This window comes from Neophocaena asiaeorientalis, unplaced genomic scaffold (assembly GCF_003031525.2).
Source record: "Neophocaena asiaeorientalis asiaeorientalis breed wild unplaced genomic scaffold, Neophocaena_asiaeorientalis_V1.1 scaffold369, whole genome shotgun sequence".
NCBI lineage: Eukaryota > Metazoa > Chordata > Mammalia > Artiodactyla > Phocoenidae > Neophocaena > Neophocaena asiaeorientalis.
In genome coordinates, this window is record NW_020175321.1 from 650,750 (window position 1) to 677,233 (window position 26,484).

Consider the following 26,484-nt stretch of genomic DNA (forward strand, 5'->3'; position numbering starts at 1 on the left):
TCTTAAAGGGGAAGGAGGTTGTATTTGCCAGAACTGTTGCTCAGGGCAACTCCTCTCCTATAGCGAGCTTTTCTAATCTCAGGGTCTGTTAGATTCAGACACACATGAAAAGCTATGAATCAAGCAGTCACAAGCTAGCGGAGATCTGCTGGTACAGCAAACCTTGGGGAGGTGGGCTTGGGAACGCCAGCTGGGACGCCTGCGCGGGTTGAAATAGTACCCAAGGGCTACCACAGGGCGGCCGCAGGCCCATCCTGGTCCTGCTGAGTTCTCATTGGCTCATAAATGGCCTTGAGGAGCAGGTGGAAGGCCATCTCCATACATGTACACTCTGGGGATCACCCCAGCACCCCACGCCTGAGTAAGTGGGTCACTGCCTGCACAGCCTTTTGAGATACACCCTGAGGAAAGGTCAGCCATGCAGGGTATGCTCGACATAGAGCTCCTGCTTCTAAGTTTTCGGGGGCAGCCTTAGCTTGATCCTCTGACAGGCCCTTCTACTAGGGCCCAGCCACCGTGCTCACACCCAATCCAGCCGCATCCCCTCAGCTCCTCACATATCTGTGGTCCCCAATCTCAAGCAGTCTAAGCCTTCTACTGTGTTTCCTACTTATTTAGACACGAATCTGTAAAGTGCTTCACATGTTTTTGTGTTGTTCCATTAATCCTGTAACTGTCTGGAGGTACATGAGGCAGGTACTATTTGCGTTACCTTTAAAAAGAAGCAAACCAAGGCTCCATGAGCCAGACAGCACGTCCTGGGACACACAGGGGCTTGGGAGACCCACCCTTCCCTAGGAGTGCTCCGGGCTGCTTTCTATCTCCCTTTAACCTCCTCCAACACTTGGTATGTTCAGGAATATAACAGATCCTCGAGGGATCTCTTCCAGTGAAGGGCCAAAGACATCTTAAATGAAGCCATGGCTCCATGTGCAGCCATCCTCTGTCATCTCAAAAAGAACAGGGAGGGGGGCTGCCTGGCAAGGCACAGAGTCAGAAGCGTTCCAGTGAGCAGGGGGGTAAAAGAAAAAACCAACTCACTGCCCTCCCAAGCCACACATCCAGAAATGTCCAGCTGACCGTGGCAGGCAGGAAGAGAGGACTTCGATCTTCCACTGGTTTTCCCAGACTGGGACTCGCTCTGCTTTGGCATCTCTAAGGGACTAATGATTCCATCCGAGGCTTCCTTTGGCCTCCTCCCCTTCTCCTCCCCCTCCGCTCCCCTCGTCCCCACCCCAGCCCACTAGTTAAGAAAGCCTGCTCTTTGGTAAAGCACATCTGGGTGTACCCGCCCCTCTGACGGACTATGTGGCCTGGGGCCGGTGGCTTCCAGAGACACTCAGCTGAGGATACCACCTACTCCTTTAAGACTGATTTGAAGGTTGAAACTAGGTAAGTGCCTGGAACACAAGAAACGATAAATGGTACAGTACCTTTCTTCTAAGTGTTTGGAGGAGGTCAGAGTGGGGAGGTGAGCAAAGGACACTAAAAATCATTAGAACAGTTCACTGACCGCTTATCAATGTCATCACTAACTGAACAGGAAGAGTCGGTGTCATTTGAAATGTATCTGGAATGAACAAAGATTTTTGTACAAAGATTTATTCCAGTATTACTGTAAGAAAAAAAACAAAGACAAAACCCCAACCCAAACCAACCCCAAACCATTAACCCAAGTGTTTTTAAGACTGTTAAGAAGAGAGAGACCTGTTAAATTATGATACAGCCATATATGGTAAAGTGTCAGGCAGTCATTAAAAAAAATTGTACCTTGAAGAATACTGAAGACATACATTCTTTTCTTTTTTTTTTTTTTTTGCGATACGCAGGCCTCTCACTGTTGTAGCCTCTCCCGTTGCGGAGCACAGGCTCCGGACGCGCAGGCCCAGCGGCCATGGCTCACGGGCCCAGCCGCTCCGCGGCACGTGCGACCCTCCTGGACCGGGGCACGAACCCACGTCCCCTGCATCGGCAGGCGGACTCTCAACCACTGCGCCACCAGGGAAGCCCCTGAAGACATACATTCTTGAAGGGGGAAAAGTTGGTTCTTAGGGGGTTAAAAAAAAAATCTTAGATATTATAATGAGGTGTGGCTCCAAAGGCTGTGGTACATAAAAAGATATACAATGGATTTGTGGTATTAAACTTTCAGAGGGGGTGAAGGGAGCAGAGTGATTAAAGAAAATTGTCTTAAGAAGTCTCCTTAGGAGGAGTGATAATGAAAAGGAAGGTTGACAGATGAATGGATAAAGAAGATGTGGCACATATATACAATGGAATATTACTCAGCCATAAAAAGAAACAAAATTGAGTTATTTGTAGTGAGGTGGATGGACCTAGAGTCTGTCTTACAGAGTGAAGTAAGTCAAAGAGAAAAACAAATACCGTATGCTAACACATATATATGGAATCTAAAAAAAAAAGGTTATAAAGAACCTAGAGGCAGGATGGGAATAAAGACACAGACCCACTAGAGAATGGACTTGAGGATACGGGGAGGGGGAAGGGTAAGCTGGGACGAAGTGAGAGAGTGGCATGGACATATATACACCACCAAATGTAAAATAGGTAGCTAGTGGGACGCAGCCTCATAGCACAGGGAGATCAGCTCGGTGCTTTGTGACCATCTAGAGGGGTGGGATAGGGAGGGTGAGAGGGAGACGCAAGAGGGAGGAGATATGGGAACATATGTATATGTATGGCTGATTCACTTTGTTATAAAGCAGAAACTAACACACCATTGTAAAGCAATTATACTCCAATAAAGATGTTAAAAATAAAAAGGTTGAGAAATACCAGATTAAAGATACACAGAAATGCTCACAATACCTCACATCAAAATAAGCAGGTTACAAAAGGTAACACATGCACAGTCCAAATACTGATACATGCACAATCTAGGATATATTTCAAAATGGTAACTGAAGCTATTTCTGGCTGGTGGGATTACAGGGGTTTATTTTCCTCCACGCACTTCTTTTTTCCTAATAGGTTTCACATTTTCTACAGTACTTGTACCTCGGTATTTAATGAGTGAATTTTACGTAGGAATATAGAAAGCTGTTTTCTTTAGAAGCATTCCTTGAATAACGTCTCCAGGAACAGGTACGTGGGCTACACTAATACTTTCGTAGTTATTAGCCTCAAAACGCACACGTGCGTGGGGAGCGAGGCTGCAGTCACCTCGGCGTGGCTCTCCTTCAGGCCCAGTCACCTCAAGGAGTGTGCTTCACACCGATTCCTGACAGCCCCCTCCACCTGGAGGGTGAAGCTGTGAGAAAAACACGATTCAGACCCCAAAGTAAAAAAAGCAGCACAACCCGATTTCTAACGAAATCCCTAAAACTGAGGGCATCAGTCGCCTTCCACCTCACCAAGAATTCCAGCACCGTCTCTTGCTGTGATTCTCAAATTCTGTCTTAATCCTCCACACGTTCAAAAGTTCCTAAAACACAGCCACACACAAAGCCTGTTGCTCACGATCAAACCCCCAACCTTCCTGTTTGATTTAATTGGGGCCACAAGCTGTGACTTTTCAAGCAGCGTTCAAAGACAGGAGTGAAGAAAACCTTTTCCAAGTCAGTACACTTTCTCTTTCCTAGTAAACATGCTCACCTTTACAGCACCTTTACACTTTGTCATCGTCAACTACTCAGTTTATATAAAAATCAGTAATTCTTTAATGAAGACTACGTTGTGCAACAAATTTTTAAAATTTAGAAGAAAAAATTACTCAATATTTTAGGCCTTAATTTCACTACTACTGTTAAAATAATTTTTAAGAAACCCAACCATTTTGGAGCTATGGCTACCATCTCTAACAGGGGTAGAAGAGAGAGCCTTTTTCTCCCTCAAAATGAGACGACTATCCATCCTGCTGTGAGAGCGGCAGCTTCACATCCTCGGGTCCATGGGCCGGGGTCATCGTCAGACTGGCTTTCGTCGCACGGGGATAACTGGGTTTGTGGCAGCGCGTGAAGGTGGCAGGGTCCTGTGTCCCAGTCACAGCATCACCTGACAGGATCTCACAGGTGACAACCGTAGGGCCCTGTAAAACCAGTCTTCTAACACAAGAATTCAACCATTTCTTGTGCTGTCTGACAAGTTCCTCTCCCTAACTTCCCCTAGTGCCCTTCAGGATATCCCTAACTGCGCCCCGCGCCGCAGACAGAGGCGAGGCTGCCCGTTTCCCTCCTTTGGCGACAGCCAAGAGCAGCTCCTCCATGAACCCGTCCTTCCACACATGCTCAGAGGCGGGGTCTGAAGCCTGCAGGGGACAGCACGCGAGAGCTGCACTTTGTGAAGCCGGGAACCGGACTCTCTTCACCATGTGTAACTCCTGACCTTTTCAGCTGCTGGAGCAAGTTGTTTAGTGAGGATTCAACTGGGCCAAAGCCTGAATATGCCAGCAACTCCATCTTTACTTAAAGCCCGATAAAAACTGAGTGACAACATTGGTCAGGACAAACCTTTGAGAACAACTACTTTTCAGTTAAATCAGTTGCCACATTAAGAAAACCTATAAGGTTTCTAGCATTACACACACCTTAGATTAGCTAGACAGACTGTGGTAAAGATGGAATTCAGCGTAAATCATCCTGAAAATGCATAAACCTGACTGAATCCCCATACTGACAGGTTATAACCTATTATATGGTAACTTATAGATAGATGAGAAAGCCACATAAATATGTTTTATTCACCAAAATACTTTTATTAATACTCTATTATTTATGTAGAAAAGTCTGACATTTTTCCCAGTGAAGTAATCAGTTATCAAGCTCACAATGAATTAGGCCCACTTTGTCCTTTAGTTTCATAATAAGTTGGCAAATTTTGACATTTACCCCACTAGATATTTTCCCCAGACCTAACCAAAATGGACACCAAATATTCCAGACACTGTCCAGTACGTAACATCCAGAGCCACAGCAATTTCAGAGACAACTTAGTGCAGTCTTTCCATTTTTAGAGTTACAGAGGCTGAAGCCTAGAAGTGACCCGTGCATACATGTAGCCAGAACCAGGGCCCTGGATGGAGTGAGATAAAAAGGAAGGGTAGCAAGTATGAAACCCACAGATAAACTTCAGAAGGAAAAGAGGAAGAAAAAATTATCATGTAACCAAAAACTAAAACCACAGTCATACAACTATTTTGTAGTAGCTTCCAAATACAGTATAAAAAATTCAGGAATACATGTTATAAAACTGTACAAACTTCTAGATATTTAAGGTCTAAAATTTTTATAAGGACACACTCATACAAATTTTCAGGGACAATGACCATTTTAGCAAAATCACATTTGTCCCTGGACGTAGTATTCATAATTAGCTTTCAAAACAAACTCAAAGTAAGGATTGGACTTCAAGCTTCCCAACTGGTCTGATTGCAGCAGGTCCTTCACCTCTGGCAGGTACTCACTGAGCTGAATGCCTATAAACACAAACACAGAACGTTTTTTTTTTTTTTTTCACATAACTCTCAAACGAACTGAGATGACTGATGATAAGAACACCTGTGCTTCTATTTAAAATATAACGTCACTCTGCTATTGGGAAATACTCTGTTCTAAATTCCTTCCCATCTGCCAAGCTAGGCCTGAGAATATGACATTCCTTACTTAGCAGGGGCTGCGTGACTGTTCTTCGCCCTAGTGGTCAAAACAGCCACTCTATTTAAAGTCTTTAATACAATCTGAAACACTTTCATTTCTCTCCACAGCTTAAGCCATTCCTTCGGTGTGGAAGTTTTAAACTAATTCACTTGAAAATAAGTATTTCGAGCCCGAGGAAGCAGCTTTCTAAGCAGCTGTATAGTGAGAGGTAGAAGGTATCAGTGAAAGATTGCTTATAATCCACATGTAAAATTTGAAAGACAGGAATCTGAATTATCAAGGAAGACAAGTTATACCATATCTTCTTAAAAGACTTTCAGACATTTATCTGTCCCCCAGATCAAAGATCCACTGTTTTGCTTGGATGGGTGGTCTTCCCACACTCTAGAAATGCTTCACTGCAGAGGTGCTTATTTGAGAACCGGTTTTTAATGTTTTTTTCCTGGGGTGATTGGTCTGCTTAATGTTTTAAAAATAATTTTCTAGAGTCAACTTTGGTAATATGTATTTTCCTTGAAGTTGATCAACTTTATTTTGTATTTCAAGTTTATTTAATTGTTTAAAAATTTTTAAAAAAGGGAAGAAAACAAGTATTTCAAACAATATTCTCCTATTCAGGAAAATAATTTAGTAGAAGCACTGCCGTGAAAGCTATCTACAGTGTTGCCAAACGTATTAGTTTCTCTCTACAACTGGAGAGGGGGAAGAACCATGTCTTCATCAGTCAGTCCTCTATTGAGTTGGAAAGCCAATGCACATCTGTGTAGTCACAAAACAGTATGTACGATTTTTCTCATTTTATAAATAAAGAGAACTGGAAGAAACATTTTAAATTAATAAGACAATATTTTATAGTTTGTCACATTATCATAAGTTTCTCAAAATCAAATACTGTTTATTTTTAATACCATCTAAGTGCCTAGCACCATTTTTGATACTTATTATACAATAAAAAATCTCATAATAAGTGTTATGAGACTAAATCTGCAATATTTATATATCATTTATTACAATTAACACACTTTCAAGAGAGACTTTTTCTCTGTAAAACAGCATTACACTTGTGAAAATATCACATTAATTTCCTAAAGATTAATTCTCTTAAAAAACCCATCTTATTTAACTTCTATTTTTATAATGCATGCCTTCTGTTAGACATAATATTTGATGGTTTATTTTTCTTTAGAGCAGGAGTCAAAAAAACTCAAACGCCTGCAAAGCCCTGGCAGGTACCATGAGGAAGATGGCCTAGGGGCTTTGGTAAACTTAGGACCAGCGCCCCATTCAAAGTGGGCAGTGCTCATCAGCTCCAGCTGACAGCTGCCAGGTAAATATTTCAGTCTGGTATAGGCAAATCTTCTGATTTTTAAGACAAGTCAGAAAACAAGACTTTCGTAAGAACTCTTCTCAACTATTAAATGCCAGCGACTAATTAGGAAAAATGTTATACTCCATGCAATGACGTGCATTTTTTTCTGTATGTATAATGTACTTTAATAACATGTAAAAACTGAAAAGCTCCAGGTGGGTAATTTAAATATATCTGCAGGCTGAATTCGTTCCACAGGCTGAAGTAATTGTTGGGCTGCCCGAGTCTATGAAATACAATGTGAAGCTATCTATATCTACCTTCAGAATCTGCCCTTTAAAAAACATTTACTCTTGGGCTTCCCTGGTGGAACAGTGGTTAAGAATCCACCTGCCAATGCAGGGGACATGGGTTCGAGCCCTGGTCCAGGAAGATCCTACATGCCGTGAAGCAACTAAGCCCCTGCACCACAACTACTGAGCCTGCGCTCTAGAGCCCGCAAGCCACAACTACTGAGTGCACGTGCCACAACTACTGAAGCCCACGCGCCACAACTACTGAAGCCTGTGCGCCTAGAGCCCGTGCTCTGCAACAAGAGAAGCCACTGCAGTGAGAAGCCCACACACCACAACTAAGAGCAGCCCCCACTTGATGCAACTAGAGAAAGCTTGCGCACAGCAAAGACCCAACACAGACAAAAATAAATAAATTTTAAAAAAAACCAAAATTTATTCTTGTACATGGAAGCTATATTATTAAAAGGTTCCAAAAATAAATGTCTTTGGCTTGGTTTTATAATATATATATAATATTATAAATGTATGTTATTAATATATATGTATTATATATTATATCATTACACATTATAATTTATATATAATAGTTTCCACTTGTTTTTGTCCTTAGGTCAAAATTTAATAATTCTTTTGTAAAATTATAGGTTTCTATTTCTGTTTTCCATCTATGATTTATAATCTAAAAATAGCAACAACTGAAAAGTGAACTTTAAATAGCACCAAATACTTAATTAGCCACAATTCGGTTCAGTGGCACCTTTACAAGAGCTAACTTCATGGAAAGCATCAGATTTGGGTCCGAATGAATCTCTTCAACAGCACAGAGAAATCAACCATATCCAGTTATTTCTTCAATTCCAAATCTAGCAAAGAGAAAGCTTAATATATTTTAACTCTGTCTGAATTTCAAGTATTTTTAAGCAAAAGATATTTTCTTTTGCTATACCCCTTCACTATTTAATTTTTTATTTTTTTGACAATGAAGAGACTTAATTGCCTTTGTGTTATTTATTCATCTTTGAAAGTAAAAGCATCCAGTAAATCTACTGTCAATGTGGGGTAGTCAAGTATTCATTTTTCATAAGTAAACACCCAGGTCAATGCTGAGGTGGACAGCTCTATCTGGAGTGAACTTCCGGCGTGTAAACACCGAGTTCAGCGCCCTTTCCCCTCGGCACACCGGTTGGTGTGGTGAGCTCCGCAGTGCTTCTCTGAGGCCCCCGTCATTTCGGTTAAGCCAGTGATTCTCAAGCAGAGGACCGCAGAGTGGAATCTATTTCAGAAGAACTGGGGCTATGAATCTGTAAAATAATTCTAGGCATTCAAAGAACAAATGTTTGTTGGGTGACTACTATGTACCAGGCACTGGGCCGCGCATGTCTTATGTAGATTAAATAATGTGTCTTGCAGATATATGTACAGAAATTTCCGAATGTGTGTAAATGTCAGCATCATGAATAAAATCCACATCCATTTAGAAGGGCTGCTGAATTTACTGTGGCTTTTTGTCATTGTGTACTTTTTTCCAGCTGGTATTAAAGAGAGTGTCCTTACATCTGAAAAGACTGGTAAACACTAGGTTAGCCTATTTTGCACACTGCCTGGATTATCATCATATATATATATATATATTTTTTGTGTGTGGTACGCGGGCCTCTCACCGTTGTGGCCTCTCCCGTTGCGGAGCACAGGCTCCGGACGCGTAGGCTCAGCGGCCATGGCTCACGGGCCCAGCCGCTCCGCAGCATGTGGGTTCTTCCCAGACCGGGGCACGAACCCACGTCCCCTGCATCGGCAGGCGGACTCGCAACCACTGCGCCACCAGGGAAGCCCATCATCATATATTTTGATTTAATAATTCTACAACAAATGAGCCACACTCGTCTTCATGTATAAAATGTGGAAAATCTCTCACCTCTAGTCTTTCTCCGTATATTAACCTCCAGTTATATTAAAGTTAAGTACCCTCTAATTCATCTTCTCCCTTCATAATAAACATTTAACCATAAACGCTTCTTTACTTACTTGCACCTCGATCAGCAAATGGAATTTTGCTCACCTGTCTTAGGTACAAAACATATACAAAACATACTCCCTTCCTGTCTCCTTTTGTTCTTTTTTTTTTTTTGACGAGGACCATTTTTAAAGTCTTTATTGAGTTTGTTACAATATTGCTTCTGTTTTATGTTTTGGTTTCTTGGCCCTGAAACATGTGGGATCTTAGCTCCCCAACCAGGGATCGAACCTGCACCCCCTGCATTGGAAGGTGAAGTCTTAACCACTGGACTGCCAGGGAAGCCCCTTATTTTGTTCTTAAAACTAATTTTATAGTATTAATGTCCAAAATGGATTGATAAAACATTTTGTAGTTTGCTCTCAGGCGTGGTATGGCCAGTTCAGTACGGGATATACCAAAGAAGTCACATTTTAGGTTTTCAATCTTCACAAGAGTTAAGTGGCCAAGCAGACGGCAACTCCACCATGACACAGCTCCCCAACATGTAGGGGAGGAAAGAGCCCTCCCTTTATTTTAAACAAGTTTCTCTAATTCTAAGTATGATACTGTTTAATTTTAACCCCCTGGCATTTGACACCTAGGCAAATCCCCATTATTCTAAGATTCTAAAACTGAGGAGTGACACTAATTTCCAACATGAACAAACCACTTACCATCTTTTAAAAGTTTCTGTAAGATTTTCACAAATATACTGTCTTTAGATACTTCAATTGGATCATCTTTACCATCTGAACTGGACCAGCTAGAAAACAAAATCACTGTGAGGAGAAAATGGAACTGTGGCCATAATCTGAAACAAATGACTTGTTTGCTATTGTGGATTTGTTTTGATGTTTGTAGGGGGTGAAGAATCTTGAGTTTTGTGATACTGTTGAAAACTATTTAAATAAAGGAGCTTTATTAAATGTTGGATATACCCAGAGTCTCTCTATTAGATAGGAGATGCTATACTCAGGTAGCTATTTGCCCAATATAACCAGCATGTATTTGATGTCAAAACCAAGTAGTGAGGTATCTTTCCCAAGAAAATTCTATATGTAACAACCTAGTAACGACCCTAAAGTATGACCCTTCAGAGCACAGGCGATAGTTAAAGAATGTTATATTCTGTTTCTCATAAAAGTAAAATGGCAACCAGTGTCTGGTGTAACCTAAAAAGTTTTCTTTATCTAGTTGAGATTATCTACTACTGAAATACAAATCCACAGAACCACTCCTTTGTAGTAATCAATGGCTATATCCCTCATGATACCGTAGAGTGTTTAATCAGGAAGCCAAGACAAGGTATTCCAGTCAAATGACATAATACATCTTTTATGATTGGGAAGGAGAATCCAACAGGCAGAGCTAGATGCTTCGGAGGATGACCTCCAAGACCAAATTTGACAACAATTTTAACTATCTGGGAGTGATTAGAGGAAGAAATGCTTTAGTAAAAATAGTTCCATTGCAATTTCTCAAAGCCACAGGAAAAAGGAAAACCGAGTAGAGAAGGCTTTTAGCACTCAAGTCATGCTTTTCCGTGGGAAAAATCCACCTCTACAGCTGATTATTCTGTCTCTCTTTGCCACTGAATCTTAATACCACCGTTCCAGTGGACAGAAATCCTCCTATGTAGGGAGATTACAGTGAAAAAGATGTCGCAATAACTTAGAAGAGGGTACTGATTCTCAAACTGTACTAACTTCTTATTCAAAAAAAAAAAAAAAATTTGTAGCCTCAAGTCTTTCTTGGCAGAACTGGCCCAACTTCTGTGAAAATAAGGAACATACACATTTCTATGCCAACTGACAGTGTAAAATTTAAAATCAAAAGTAGAGAATTATACCAGTGGTCCCAAGTCCTTAAGCTATTCCTTAATTATTGAATAAAAAAATTAGGATTGCTAATGAAACCATTAACATTTTTATAATATACGTTACAATACAATTAGGTTACAAAACGATTTGATGTGTATGGTATCATAATGTTCCTAAAGAGTCCTTTTCCAAAACCATGTTATATCCATGCTATGGGAACTTACTTATCTCTCTGAAGAGCTCTGCAAAGGATTTCCAGTTTTAGATTATTTATATTTATATCTTCCTCCTTCACAGCAAAACAAAAAAATCCTCATTAAGTCCTGATTTAAAAAAATACACGCTTAAATTTGAGTTATGTCAATTCCTAATTCCACATAAATATTATTATGCTTTAATTTATCATTTTAAAAAATTTCCCTTTCTTTGAGACGTTAATACTACTCAGAAGAGTAAAACTATTAACTTTGTGTGAATTTGTTTCCGATTATTCTGAGATAATCTGATTTTATCAAGAAGCTTGAGAGAGTCAAGATTTTAAACAGAGTAACATAAAAGCCAACATATTATTGTCTTTATAATCTACCAAACTACTTTCAGTTGCAGGGCCGACTGCTCACCCTACAGAATTGTCATCATAATCTTTTTCTCAAAGAAGGCTGAGAGACAGCTTCTCTTAGGGTGAATACTATGAAGAATAAATTGACAAGCAGCATACCAGTTTGAGAAACTAACAACGACTCAACAGATGAAAGAGAAAAAATATGTCAGGACCTTGAAAAGCAACATTTTTTATTTGTGCAGGGAAAAAGACACCTGGAAATGTGTGAGAATTATCAAGAGGTGAGATCTCTTGACAGCTTTTCTAAAGAGCTATACGTATTCTAAGAGTTATGGGTAGCTGAACCAGAAAGTCTTTTACTTTATTTTTTTGAGAGTCTTTTAAAATTAAGACATTTTCAAGATGTACTCAGTTCTACAGAAAACCATACGCAAATTGTGATCCTTGCCTGCGATCATCAAGTGATTTTACTTACCTCATCAATATATTCAAGCAAGTCCAAAGCTTTCTTGAAATCGTACTCATTAGCTCTTCTGTTTTCTTCACAGATATACAACTATGGCAAGTTAAGATAAGGTAGAGAATTATTTTAACTCTTCATATAACCAAGACTGGAGAGATTTACAGAGAAGTCATCATGTCTACAGGTATCTTTATAGCAAAGAACAGCAACACGTTTGGAAACTAAACTCCATCTACCTCACAGCAAACTGTCTTTTAAAACACACCTATGTTCATTCTCAGTAACTAACTTGTATAACTTGGTATATATACTTCTAAAATGCCAGTAAATTTATATTCATAAGTTCAAGATAGTATACATTTCAGTACTCTTTCAAGCATACTCTGTAATAAACAGCTGCCCTTGCATTTTTAAAGCTGGCTACAATGCTTTTGAAATGTTGCCCTTGCAGTAGTTTTAAAAATTGAGACCTATGAGAAAGCATGCAGTTGGTCTACAGTTTACTTAAGAGATAACAAAACACACCAATATGTTACCAATGGTTACCCCTGATTGGGTAGATCACAGCTGACTATATATGATCATAAATGTCCCGTAATTTTATAATCAGAAAAAGGCTTGCCTTATTAACAATATCCATTTGAATTTTTCCTAACTTCTTTTTCCAAAAATTATTTATAACATAACAAATTTCATTTTAAAATACTGCATATAATCCTTTAACAGCAAAGACAATACTCAAACCATTTCAGAAGAAAAGCTATCTACTTGTTGCCATTGTCTTACAACACTTGAAAACAATGTTTTATTTCACTGTTTCTGAACCTTTTTTCCCCACAATGTTAACATCCCTGAAACTGGAAGGTAGTATTAAAATCGATTCAGTATCAAGGTAAAGTTGGACAACTTTTTCCTTCTTACCAATACATAAAATAATGCTGAGTCTTCGAGGCAACAGCCCTGTAGATTTTTAAATCAAATGTGCTCTGTCAGGAGAGGCTGCTGTGAGCTCACTGATAGGAAATCTGTTACTAATAATGACTAAAATACTGACGTTTTTGAATTGTCTGCTTTCTGAGTAACATAATTAGGGCAATTCAAGGCGATTCTATGACACCGCTTTTGCACTGGAAATGCTTTCTTGAAAGGAAAAGAGAGAAGCAGAATTAAGGCTATTAAGGGTACACAGCAACAAAACTACCATGTCTGGGTTGCAGCCCCTAACCTAGCTGCGTCCTCAGGAATGGGCTATGTTGCAGAGGGAAATGGGGACGATGGCACTTAGAGGCTATGCAAATCCAGTTCCTAAAACCATTGTTTTTGAAGAGCCTGAACTATGTCTCATGGTACATATCTGTCCTGTACTAGAAAAGCACAATGGAAGTAATTTCTTCTGGTCGCCTGGATAAGCGTCTTGAGGAACAGGCAGAGAGCTATGGGGGGCAGAGGCTGACCCACTGCTTTCTGCTAACTGGCACCCTGCTCCTAAGCAGCTTCTGACACCTGACTCCAGGGGAAAGTGACCAGGAAAATAAGCAATGGAGAGATGACTACTCTGAGGAACTGTACTACGTGGTCCAGGAAACACTGAGGTGGTTTTGAGACTACGAAGTGGTGCAGGGATTTGGAAAGCACGTACGCCAATGAGCTGTGCTGCAGTCAGTACCGGCATCGCACTGAGACTCAGCTGCTTCTCGGCCAGCAGCTGTTCAGGCAGTGTCTCCTGGTGCAGCAGGAAGCGCTCCTGCTCAGCCATTTCTAGGAGGCAACACAGGGGGAGGGGGAAACATTCACTTTTGCTCTGTCATAAACAAGTCTAAATTTAAAAAGAAATGGAACAGCTCTAAAGGTAATCCCATCACTAATTCAGTGATCCTAGAATGTTATTAATTCTGCTTATTCTTGAGTCCTAGTTATGTTACAAATATTCAGGGTTTGATCCAAGTCATGTGGATTATCACAGCAACCAGAAATATGAGGAGGGGAGAGAAGAGCTAAGAAAACAAACCTACCGATTGAAGCAACTGTAGAGCAGATGGATTTCAGAAGCACAAGTCCCCCGAATCTGAGGTCTCTCAGGCCATTTTAAGGTTACTCTGTAAAGTACTACTTTTCACTTTACCAGAGTTTCTAGTATAATTTCATTCACTAAGGGAAATGATCTACTGAAAAGCCACCACGAGTACATGCCAGGAAAAACACAAGCACCAGACCTATTGCCCAGCAATGGTTATTTATCGCCATACGATAGGGTGACAGGGGCTTTTGATTTACATAAACTATCATAACCTGGCTTCACCCACGAGAATGAGCTGGGCTGCAGGAAAAAAGGACAGAGAACTGTTTGCTAACAGCAGTTACAGCAAAATGGAGTGACTAAAGCACAGATATGCTCATTCAAATACTGGCATCATTCCACATGATCCCAAGCTTGTAAAAATTAAACAAAACTGTTTTGCGCAATTTCCATACCTAAGAAAACAGACTGGGAGGATTAAAAAAGTAACAGTAATTATCTCTAGGGCAGTGGGATTATAGACAATTTATTTTGTTGTTTTTTCTATACTTTACTAATTTCCATAATTGAACTTGTATAGCCAATAGAAAGTTACCTCTTAAAAATCTACTCCCTTCAATTAGATACACTGGGATAATAGTCTGTAGGAAATTACTGAGACCTGAAAATATTCTCATTGTGCTAAGAAAGCAAAAGCTAAGAAGAAGTGATCAAAATGCAAAGTGATGACCAGAAGTTGGGGGGGAAGCAGCAATAATAAAGCCTTGTGTTAAGATATTTTGATTAACATGATCTAACTCTGGTGGGCAGGTTAAAATACAGCTCCCCTTTCAGACTACCAGCCAGCATTGCAGAACATATACACACTTCTCTAGAACAAAAGGCACTATTAGCGTTTAAAAATAAAAGAATGAGGAAGAATCTCCCAAACCACCACCTACAGCAGACCACCACTACAGAATTACCACCACTTACAGCAAACCCACTGAGTAAACGTCAAGTTTCTTTGCAGTTTGTTCTTAGCATATGAGTCACTAGGGGTGTAATCAGAGTACTCTGTTCAAATCATTTGAATTTACTCTTTAGGAATTCTTATTTAAGGCACAAATTACTTTTCCATAAAAAGAGAATCCTAATTATGTAACTGAGTAATTGCCTAAGGACACTGAATAGAAAGCACTCCTCTCAAAGGAGATGGCTCCTGTTTCTAATGGACCCCATTAAATGATAACAAGAGCACATTCTAAGAATACACTGACAGTATGACTGATTTGTGTGTCTTCTTGTTCAAATACTGTATTTTACCTTCAATTTTTCCTTGCAGTGTATCTTCTGGAAAGTCTGAAGCTAATGCAGCCAATTTACTCAAGCCAAGAAGGGTTTTTTTCTTTGCAAAGTAACGAGTTTCCATATTTGCCAAACCCAGAAGTGTTGCATGAGCCTACAATAAACAAAATATGAAAACTATGATCAAATCTTGGATACTAATTCAAGTTGCAATAAAGATTAAGTAAAACCCAAACCTGGTTTCCCCCCAAGCTGTATCAATGAAAGATCAACTCACTGCTAGCAAGCCTAAAAACAGATGAGTACCATACTCTGAGAGTAATTACACATAAAGTATCAGCCACCCACACTAATTACTGGGAAAAGAGACATGTATAAAACATTTGCTCTCAGAAGCAAGAAGAACTACAATTCTGCAGCTTGCAGAATGAAAACCTCAGTCTCAGAAAGACAGACAAAATGAAAAGACAGAGGACTATGTCCCAGATGAAGCAACAAGATAAAACCCCAGAAAAACAACTAAATGAAGTGGAGATAGGCAACCTTCCAGAAAAAGAATTCAGAATAATGATAGTGAAGATGATCCAGGACCTTGGAAAAAGAATGGAGGCAAGGATCAAGAAGATGCGAGAAATGTTTAACAAAGACCTAGAAGAGTTAAAGAACAAAAAACAGAGATAAATACTACAATAACTGAAATGAAAAATACAGTAGAAGGAATCAATACAGAGTAACTGAGGCAGAAGAACGGATAAGTGACCTGGAAGACAGAACGGTGGGAATCATTGCCATGGAACAGAATAAAGAAAAAAGAATGAAAAGAAATGAAGACAGCCTAACAGACCTCTGGGACAACATTAAACACATCAACATTCGCATTATAGGGGTCCCAGAAGAAGAGAGAGAGAAAGGACCAGAGAAAATATTTGAAGAGATTATAGTCAAAAACTTCCCTAACAGGGGAAAAGAAATAGCCACCCAAGTCCAAGAAGTGCAGAGAGTCCCAGGCAGGATAAATCCAAGGAGAAACACACCAAGACACAGTAATCAAACTGACAAAAACTAAAGACAAAGAAAAATTATTAAAAGCAACAATGGAAAAATGACAAATAACATACAAGGGAACTCCCATAAGGTTAACAGCTGATTTCTCAGTGGAAACTCTACAAGCCAGAAGGGAGTGGTATGATATATTTAAAGTGGTGAAAGGGAAGAACCTACAACCAAGAATACTCTACCCAGCAAGGACCTCATTCAGATTCGATAGAGAAATCACAAGCTTTACGGACAAGCAAAAGGTAAGAGAATTCAGCACCACCAGACCAGCACTACAACAAATGCTAAAGGAACTTCTCTAAGCAGAAAACACAAGAGAAGAAAAGGACCTACACAAACAAACCCAAAACAATTAAGAAAATGGTAATAGGAACATACATATTGATAATTACCTTAAACGTGAATGGACTAAATGCTCCAACCAAAAGACACAGGCTCGCTGAATGGATACAAAAACAAGACCCATATATATGCTGTCTACAAAAGACCCACTTCAGACCTAGGGACACATACAGACTGAAAGTGAGGGGATGGAAAAAGATATTCCATGCAAATGGAAATCAAAAGAAAGCTGGAGTAGCTATACTCATATCAGATAAAATAGACTTTAAAATAAAGAATGTTACAAGAGACAAGGAAGGACACTACATAATGATCAAGGGATCAATCCAAGAAGAAGGTGTAACAATTATAAATATATATGCACCTAACATAGGAGCAACTCAATACATAAGGCAACTGCTAATAGCTATAAAAAGGAAATCGACAGTAACACAATAATATTGGGGGACGTTAACACCTCACTTACACCAATGGACAGATCACCCAAAATGAAAAAAAAATAAGGAAACAGAAGCTTTAAAAGACACAATAGATCAGATAGATTTAATTGATATTTACAGGACATTCCATCCAAACACAGCAGATTATGCTTTCTTTTCAAGTGCACACGGAACATTCTCCAAGACAGATCACATCTTGGGTCACAAATCAAGCCTTGGTAAATTTAAGGAAATTGAAATCATATCAAACATCTGTCCCAACCACAATGCTATGAGATTAGAAATCGATTACAGGGAAAAAAACGTAAAACACACAAACACATGGAGGCTAAACAATACATTACTAAATAACCAAGAGATTACTGCAGAAATCAAAGAGGAAATCGAGAAATACCTAGAGACAAGTGACAATGAAAACACGACGACCCAAAACCTATGGGATGCAGCAAAAACAGTTCTAAGAGGGAAGTTTATAGCTATACAAGCCTACCTCAAGAAACAAGAAAAATCTCAAATGAACAATCTAACCTTACACCTAAAGGAACTAGAGAAAGAAGAAGAAAAAGAAAAGTTAGTAGAAAGTAAAAGAAATCATAAAGATCAGAGCAGAAATGAAATAGAAACAAAGAAAACAATACCAAAGATTAATAAAACTAAAAGCTGGTTCTTTGAGAAGATAAACAAAATTGATAAACCATTTGCTAGACTCATCAAGAAAAAGAGGGAGAGGACTCAAATCAATAAAATTAGAAATGAAAAAGGAGAAGTTAAAACAGACACTGCAGAAATATAAAGCATCCTAAGAGACTACTACAAGCAATGCTATGCCAATAAAAATGACAACCTGGAAGAAATGGACAAATGTTTAGAAAGGTATAAGCTTCCATTCTATTTCTTCCAGGAAGAAATAGAAAATAGGAACAGACCAATCACAAGTAATGAAATTGAAAGTATGATTAAAAATCTTCCAACAAACAAAAGTCCAGGACCAGATGGCTTCACAGGTGAATTCTATCAAACATTTAGAGATGAGCTAACGCTCATCCTTCTCAAACTCTTCCCAAAAATTGCAGAGGAAGGAACACTCCCAAACTCATTCTGTAAGGCCACCATCACCCTGATACCAAAACCAGACAAAGATACTACAAAGCAAGAAAATTACAGACCAATATCACTGATGAATATAGATGCAAAAATCCTCAACCAAATACTAGCAAACAGAATCCAACAACACATTAAGAGGATCATACACCATGACCAAGTGGCATTTATCCCAGGGATTCAAGGATTCTTCAATATATGCAAATCAGTGTGATACACCATATTAACAAACTGAAGAATAAAGATCATCTCAGTAGATGCAGAAAAAGCTTTTGACAAAATTCAACACCCATTTATGATAAAAAACTCTCCAGAAAGTGGGCATAGAGGGAATCTACCTCAACATAATAAAGGCCATATATGACACACCCAGAGCAAACATCATTCTCAATGTGAAAAACTGAAAGCATTTCCTCTAAGATTCAGGAACAAGACAAGGATGTCCACTCTCACCACTACTATTCAACATAGTTTTGAAAGTCCTAGCCACGGAAGTCAGAGAAAAAAAGAAATAAAAGGAATACAAATTGGAAGAGAAGAAGTAAAACTGTCACTGTTTGCAGATGTCATGATATTATAAATAGAAAATCCTAAAGATGCCACCAGAAAACTACTAGAGCTCATCAATGAATTTGGTAAAGTTTCAGGATACAAAATTAACGCACAGAAATCTCCTGCATTCCTATACGCTAAGTGTGAAAGATCAGAAAGAGAAATTAAGGAAACAATCCCACTGCAGCAAAAAGAATAAAACAGCTAGGAATAAACCTACCTAGAGGGTAAAAGATCTATACTCAGAAAACTGTAAGACACTGATGAAAGAAATCAAAGATGACACAAAGAGATTGAGAGACATACATGTTCTTGGATTGGAAGAATCAACATTGTGAAAATGACTATACTACCCAAAGCAATCTACAGATTCAATGCAATCCCTATCAAATTACTAATGGCATTTTTGACAGAACTAGAACTAAAAATCTTAAAATTTGTACGGAGACACAGAAGAGCCCGAATAGCTAAAGCATTCTTGAGGAAAAAAAACAGAGTTGGAGGAATCAGACTCCCTGACTTCAGACTATACTACAAAGCTACAGTAATCAAGACAATACGGTACTGGCACAAAAACAGTAATATAGGTTAATGGAACAGGATAGAAAGCCCAGAGATAAACCCATGCTCCTGTGGTCAACTAATCTATGACAAAGGTGGCAAGGATATACAATGGAGAAAAGACAGTCTCTTCAGTAAGTGGTGCTGGGAAAACTGGATAGCTACATGCAAAGGAATGAAATTAGAACACTCCCTAACACCATACACAAAAATAAACTCAAAATGGATTGAAGGGCTTCCCTGGTGGCGCAGTGGTTGAGAGTCCACCTGCCGATGCAGGAGACATGGGTTCGTGCCCCGGTCCGGGAGGATCCCACATGCCACAGAGCAGCTAGGCCCGTGAGCCATGGCCGCTGAGCCTGCGCGTCCGGAGCCTGTGCTCCGCAACGGGAGAGTCCACAACAGTGAGAGGCCCGCGTACCGCAAAAAAAAAAAAAAAAAAATGGATTGAAGACCTAAATGTAATACCAGACACTATAAAAATCTTAGAGGAAAACATAGCAAGAACACTTTTTGACATAAATCACAGCAAGATCTTTTTTGACCCACCTCCTGGAGTCATGGAAATAAAAACAAAAATAAACAAATGGGACCTAGTGAAACTTCAAAGCTTTTGCACAACAAAGGAAACTATAAACAAGACGAAAAGACAAATGTCAGAATGGGAGAAAATATTTGCAAATGAATCAACGGACAAAGGATTAACCTCCAAAATATATAAACAGCTCAATATCAAAAAAACAAACAACCTAATAAAAAAATGGGCAGAAGACCTAAATAGACATTTCTCCGAAGGAGACATACAGATGGCCAAGAGCACATGAAAAGCTGCTCAACATCGTTAACTAGAGAAATGCAAAACTACAATGAGGTATCACCTTACACCAGTTAGAATGGGCATCATCAGAAAATCTAAACAATAAATGCTGGAGAGGGTGTGGAAGAAAAGGCAACCCTCTTGCACTGTTGGTGGGAATGTAAATTGATACAGCCACTATGGAGAACAGTATGGAGGTTCCTTAAAAAACTAAAAATAGAACTACTATATGACCCAGCAATCCCACTACTGCAATCCCACTACTGGGCATATACCCAGTATATGCACCCCATTGTTCATTGCAGCACTATTTACAATAGCCAGGTCATGGAAGCAACCTAAATGTCCCATCAACAGACGAATGGAAAAAAAAGATAGGGTACATATATACAATGGAATATTACTCAGCCATAAAAAGGAATGAAATTAGGTCTTTTGTAGAGATGTGGATGGACCTAGATATGGTCGTACAGAGTGAAATCAGAAAGAGAAAAACAAACATCATATATTAATGCATATATGTGGAATCTAGAAAAATGGTACAGATGAACCCGTGTGCAAGGCAGAGACAGAGACACAGATGTAGAGAAGAAACGTATGGACACCAAGTGGGGAAAGTGGGGGGTAGGAAGTGGGGGGTGGGATGAACTGGGAGATTAGGATTGACGTATATACACTAACATGTATAAAATAGATAACTAGTAAGAACCTGCTGTATAGCACAGGGAACTCCACTTTGCTGTAAAGTAGAAACTAACACAACGTTGTAAAACAACTATACTCCAATTAAAGAAAAAAAAGGGCTGTAACAGGAGCCTAGCCACAAAAACCCCCAAAAAACCCAACATTTGCTCTCACGTCAATACCCTGTCAAGGACAAACTTTAATTCATGTACTCTTTTTACTGATAATTTGAACATTTTTATTACAAGAAAATACTCATTACAAAAAAAGGCCAATAACTGCTAATTATGTGTTAAAGTTTTTGTGCTTCATTTTACTGTAATAACAGTCAAATCACAATAGTCTTCATTTTTTTTTAACTGAGATATAACAAGTAATGGCAGTACCATCATAAATGAAAAATACTTTTATCAAATTATGTGAGAGAATAGGAGATATACATTTTTAAAAAATCCATAAGTAGTATTTAACTACAAAAAACTAAACTAGTTAAAACTAAACAAAAAATTGCCTAAATCTGCTCCATATAACTGAATCCTTCTTACCTTTTCTAATTCTTGGCTGTTAATTTCATGTAACCAGCTGAGATGTTCATGAGCTTGCAAAAAACTGGCCAACTGTCCGTGCTGAGAAATAGGCTGAGATAATAATTTGCCTCGCTTTCCTTTCTCCAGATACCAACGGAAGAGAAAGTCTGAAAAATTCTATAAAGAACAAAGCCAAGAATTCAAGAATATATAGTAATACAGTTTTTAAAACTACATTTCTGGGGCTTCCCTGGTGGCGCAGTGGTTGAGAGTCCGCCTGCCGATGCAGGGGACACGGGTTCGTGCCCCGGTCCGGAAAGATCCCAAATGCCACGGAGCGGCTGGGCCCGTGAGCCATGGCCGCTGAGTCTGTGCGTCTGGAGCCTGTGCTCCGCAACGGGAGAGGCCACAACAGTGAGAGGCCCGCGTAGCGCCAAAAAAAAAAAAAAAATTTCTGATAATAAAGTATTAAATTTCTCCCAAAGGTCTTAAGACTCCAGAATAGAAATCCAGTTTTAAACACTCATTTCCTGCACTGTAGGGTCCTCAAATCACCTCATTTAACAAATGAGGCCATTCAGATCCAGAAAGGGGATCTTGCTCAGGGTCACACAGATGTGCGCTGTCCAATAATATGGCAGTCACCGGTCACATGTAGTTGCTTAAACTTAACCTAAAATGTAAAATTCAGTCCCTCAGAGACACCAGTCACATTTCAAGTACTTGAAGGCCATCTGTGGTCAGAGACTCCATTTGGGACAGCACATATGGGCAAGATCTCCATTACCACAGAAAGTTCCACTGGACGGTACTGAGACGCTATCCTTCCAGAATGAAAGATTCTCAGGGGCAGAACTGGGTGCCACGTGTCCATGTGGGCTGGCACAATAAATCAGAATCTAGAGAGGCATATCCAGTTTCCCCACAGGACGTTTGCTGGATGCTGGGGTGGTGTGAGGCTGGGCTGGAAAGGAAGACAAAAGTGTCCTGCAGTCTCACAGTACTTAAGAGATATCTCCACTAAAGGGGGAATTCTGCAAGGAACACACCAGCCCCATAAGACATCTGAAACCAGAAATGAATGAATTTAACGGAAGCTGCAGTCAAGCCCTGACCCACCTCTATTCTTGATGTATTGAGTGATCTGCCTCTCATCTTACCTGTCTCCCAGGGGAAAGAACAGCACTGATTTCCGTCTTTACGGTTCTTTTATACACAATGTCCAAAATACAATTTAAAAAATTGCAAGGGACTTCCCTTGTGGTCCAGTGGGTAAGACTCCATGCTAAAAAAAAAGATCCTGCATACCGCAACGAAGATCCCATGTGCCTCAACTAAGACCCGGCACAGCCAAAATAAAAATAAATAAATATATATTTTTTAAGTTGTAAGACATAAGAAGCAGAAAAATATGAATATGCAGGCAGCAGAAGCAGACCTAAGAATGATCATTTTGGAATCAGCACAAAAGGACTTAAAATAACTAGTAAACATACTAAAGAAAATAAAAGGAACAAAGCACAAAAGGATGGAAAATATCAACGGAGAATAAGAATCCTTGTAAGGAATAAAAATTATGATGGGCACAAAGTACTTACTTCAGCACTACTGTGAAATACGAGATAAGCCATGTCCAGCAATCAAGTTCTGATCAAATAAGTTACATCCAGTCCATGAATACCATAACAACATTAAAAATGTGGTTGTGTAATATTTAATGATATGGACAAACGTCTGTTATGTATTAAGTGAAATAAGCAGTTAACGAAACATGTTTGGTAGAGTAAAAAGACTAGAAGAATAAAACCAAATGTTAAAAAGGGTTCTCTCTGGGTGGTAGAATTATGAACGATTTTTTAATCTTCTTTTTTGTTTATAGTGGTTTCCTGAATTTTATACAATGTTACCTTTATAGTAAGAAAAAAAATCAGTTTTTACATAAAGATCAACTGACTGAATAGACTGGCTTTAAGGAACAACTTAAATGTACCTAAATAGTGTCACAATGCGAACTTTAAAAAAAATAGTAAGCGTAAAAAAACAAAAACAGGAAGCATGTCAAAGAAGGAAAACAAGAATCTTAGGTGTATGGAAATCTGAGCTCTCTAAAAGTAGCATCCCATGCTCCCAAGATCTTCTACTCAAACTTTAGAACTCTAGCAATATCCGTATCCCTAAGTACTTTTAATTATAACTGAAAATATAAGAATAGAAATAAAAGTCTTAACATATTTTTCAGAGGTCAAAGAATCCGTCAGTAATATTTATATATAAAGAATTGTCTACCCATTTACAAAGAAACATAATGTACAAATTAGTATCTGGTAATCTGCAAAAAGACTGTATCATCTTCCAAAAACCCCAAGTAAGATTTGAAATGGTAAAGTCTTCTTACAGGGTCCACTGCCTACACCCCCAGGGTTCGTTACCTGGTCAGCAAACTGTGTCATGTAGCGCTGCAGTCTGGCCTGGTTGTCAGTCTGCTCACACATTTGTACTAAGATATCAAAGTCACAGTATTTTTCTGCTAATGAAGCAGCCCATGGGTACTGGCCTAGTGTGACTATGGAAATGAGAACAGATGGAAAAAAATCCTGTTAGTGAAAACTTAATATGTAATAAAAAAATATTCCTTGAAATTTTACCTTTATTCAGATTATATACTAAAGTTAATTAATAGAAACCATTCCAGTTACTGGCATTTCATTTCATAATCCATATAAACTCACTAAAGATGTAAATTCAGTCCCTTGCTTCATCACTGCCCACCTAAGATGCTATCCCCTTCCTTCATGTAGCAAGACAAGCTTCTTCTCTGAATCCTGGCTGTGACCGTCTCGTGTCCTCCTCTGAAGAGCTGTAGCACCTCTCCACACCGTGGAACGACCCTTGTCTGCTCTACCCTGCAGTCTAGCTGTTCCTGTGAAGGTCTGAGATGGTAGGCAGTCTCCACATGCTGTTAATTTATTTATTTTTAAATCATCTTTAACACCATCTAGGACACTTGTTACCTGGTAAGTAATGACAACGAGGCTGAATAAGCGAACACAGAAAGCTGTACACAGGAAAGCTCTGCTTTAAGCTCTGAGCTACAGCTGGGTTAACGACATTACACTGCATAACACATTGCGTGAATGATTTGGCTCCTACATCTGTTCTGCAGACTCAAGACCCACAGCCCTCACTAAATATCAGGCACTTACGAAGCGGAGATAAGAGATCTGATCTTTTCTGCAGGTATTCCATTTCCAGATTGTTATATCTTTCTTGATCACTGGATCTGTCCACAGACTTGAGCTGAGAAACATAACCATCCAGGAAGCAATCAATCAGTGCTACCAGCTGCTCTGTCAGAATGTTTCGGAGGTTGCTATCCGCCTGAGGATAAACCATTTTCAGGACAATCCCGTGCTGGCGCACTATTGCTGTTCGAATGCCGGCAGGACCACTCGTTGCTGTAAAATCACACAAAATAATATGACAAGTAAGGATTCCATAATGGCTACGGGAAAGACCAACTGCCTAAAAATTATATCCCGTCAGCCTTGATGGATGGAAAAAGAAATCAAATAGGAGGTCAGCTGATACTTTTCTATGTCCTGCTCAAACCCATCTTCTCCATGAGGATGGCCTCAGCAGAGCCAGGTAAACATGATTCTTCTTCCTTCTAAATTCCTTTAATGCTACTCCACTTATTTTCTTGTATTAAATCAACAAAAAATACAGTCAGTACATCCAGGGCCTGCTGCTATGAGTAACTATACGTACTAAAACCTAGTAGATGCGTGAGCACCAGTTTAAAACATGAGTTACAGAGAGATCTACAAATTATTCCAAGGCAATAAAGTGATTTCCGTAAGAACTACTCATCTTGGAGATGGCACTTATTTTTCATTTCACTCACAAACTCGCACTAGGAGAACAAGACGGCTTCTGAAAATGACAGACCAGTAGAAATATATTTTCATCAACTGCTAATGAATCAGTATATTTGGGTGCAGTGCCTGCAATCTCACCTGTCCACGGAATATACTCAGGTTCTTTTTCTACTGGCTCTTCTCTTCTATACAAGGAGTTTCTATTTTGTCGATAATGACTAGCAGCTTGCAGCATGTCCTGGAAAATGAAATGTGTTATCACATGCAGGAAGCAAGGGATCCCAGGATCTCTAAGATAATCTGAAACATCAAGTCTATTATTACAAAAAATTACTCGGCACAGACCTGTTGGACTACTTTTTGATTCTTTCTGCATTTGAAATTTGTTTTACTCTAGAGTTTAACTTCAGTTTTAGAGAACTATGGTAACCGAACTAGGAAGACAATTACTATGAAGTCCATGAGCTAAAATTAAATGAAACATTTTAATCAATAATATAAGTAGTGTGCTTTTGTGTAATTAAAAAGCAGACACTTACAGTAACATTAATACCTTTGCAATGATATACATGTCTTCTCCAAATAAAAGGTTTATTCTACCAAATAGAAACTTCTAACATGCACAAGGCAAACACTCAGATGTGTATTAACTGACTGATAAAATGACTGAGGTTTTCCTAACTTTTTGGAATGAACGAATACCTAAACCATTATGGATCACTGGTGATGCAAAGTAGGAACATGGAGACCACTTCCTCCTCCATCCACAGCCTGGGCTTTGAGTTGCTGGTACCTTCAGCATGCGTGCGTACCTTGAGAATACTGTTCACACTGATCGCCGCCTCCGCCCATTCAACTGGCTCCAAGGCCGTGTCCTTCAAGACTTGCTCCTCGTGCTCCAGTAAGCACTCCCAGACGCTATCTACCTGGGACACCTGAGGAAGGACAGAGACGGTACCTACTAGGAACAGAGGCCATGCCGATGCGCCACGCTTACAGCTGCCTGGAATCGACTCAGCAGGCTTGCCTCACTAAGTCACACCCTCTGCTCAGTAGTCAAAGGGACAGTCAGTGATGAAAACAAATTTAAAAGCCAAGAAAAGTTAGAATCTCCTAACTTTTAAAAGGTGGAGAGCCCAAATAACTGATAAATAAGTCTGA

General features: G+C 39.4%; 1 protein-coding gene across 2 annotated transcripts in view; it reads right to left on the minus strand.

The window, feature by feature from the left end:
* Nucleotides 1-4,689: 4,689 nt before the first annotated feature.
* NUP133 (nucleoporin 133) overlaps nucleotides 4,690-26,484 on the minus strand; it is a 54,894-nt gene continuing 33,099 nt past the window's right edge. For both annotated transcript variants that reach the window (XM_024765607.1, XM_024765606.1), the window contains exons 16-26: nucleotides 26,136-26,258; nucleotides 25,462-25,561; nucleotides 24,649-24,900; nucleotides 23,875-24,008; nucleotides 21,464-21,622; nucleotides 15,384-15,519; nucleotides 13,701-13,819; nucleotides 12,074-12,154; nucleotides 11,261-11,325; nucleotides 9,891-9,979; nucleotides 4,690-5,434 (exon numbers count right to left, since the gene is read on the minus strand). In XM_024765607.1, coding sequence (XP_024621375.1) covers nucleotides 5,298-5,434; nucleotides 9,891-9,979; nucleotides 11,261-11,325; nucleotides 12,074-12,154; nucleotides 13,701-13,819; nucleotides 15,384-15,519; nucleotides 21,464-21,622; nucleotides 23,875-24,008; nucleotides 24,649-24,900; nucleotides 25,462-25,561; nucleotides 26,136-26,258 — 1,395 coding nt within the window. In that variant the 3' untranslated portion in view covers nucleotides 4,690-5,297. The remainder of the gene's footprint in view (nucleotides 5,435-9,890; nucleotides 9,980-11,260; nucleotides 11,326-12,073; nucleotides 12,155-13,700; nucleotides 13,820-15,383; nucleotides 15,520-21,463; nucleotides 21,623-23,874; nucleotides 24,009-24,648; nucleotides 24,901-25,461; nucleotides 25,562-26,135; nucleotides 26,259-26,484) is intronic.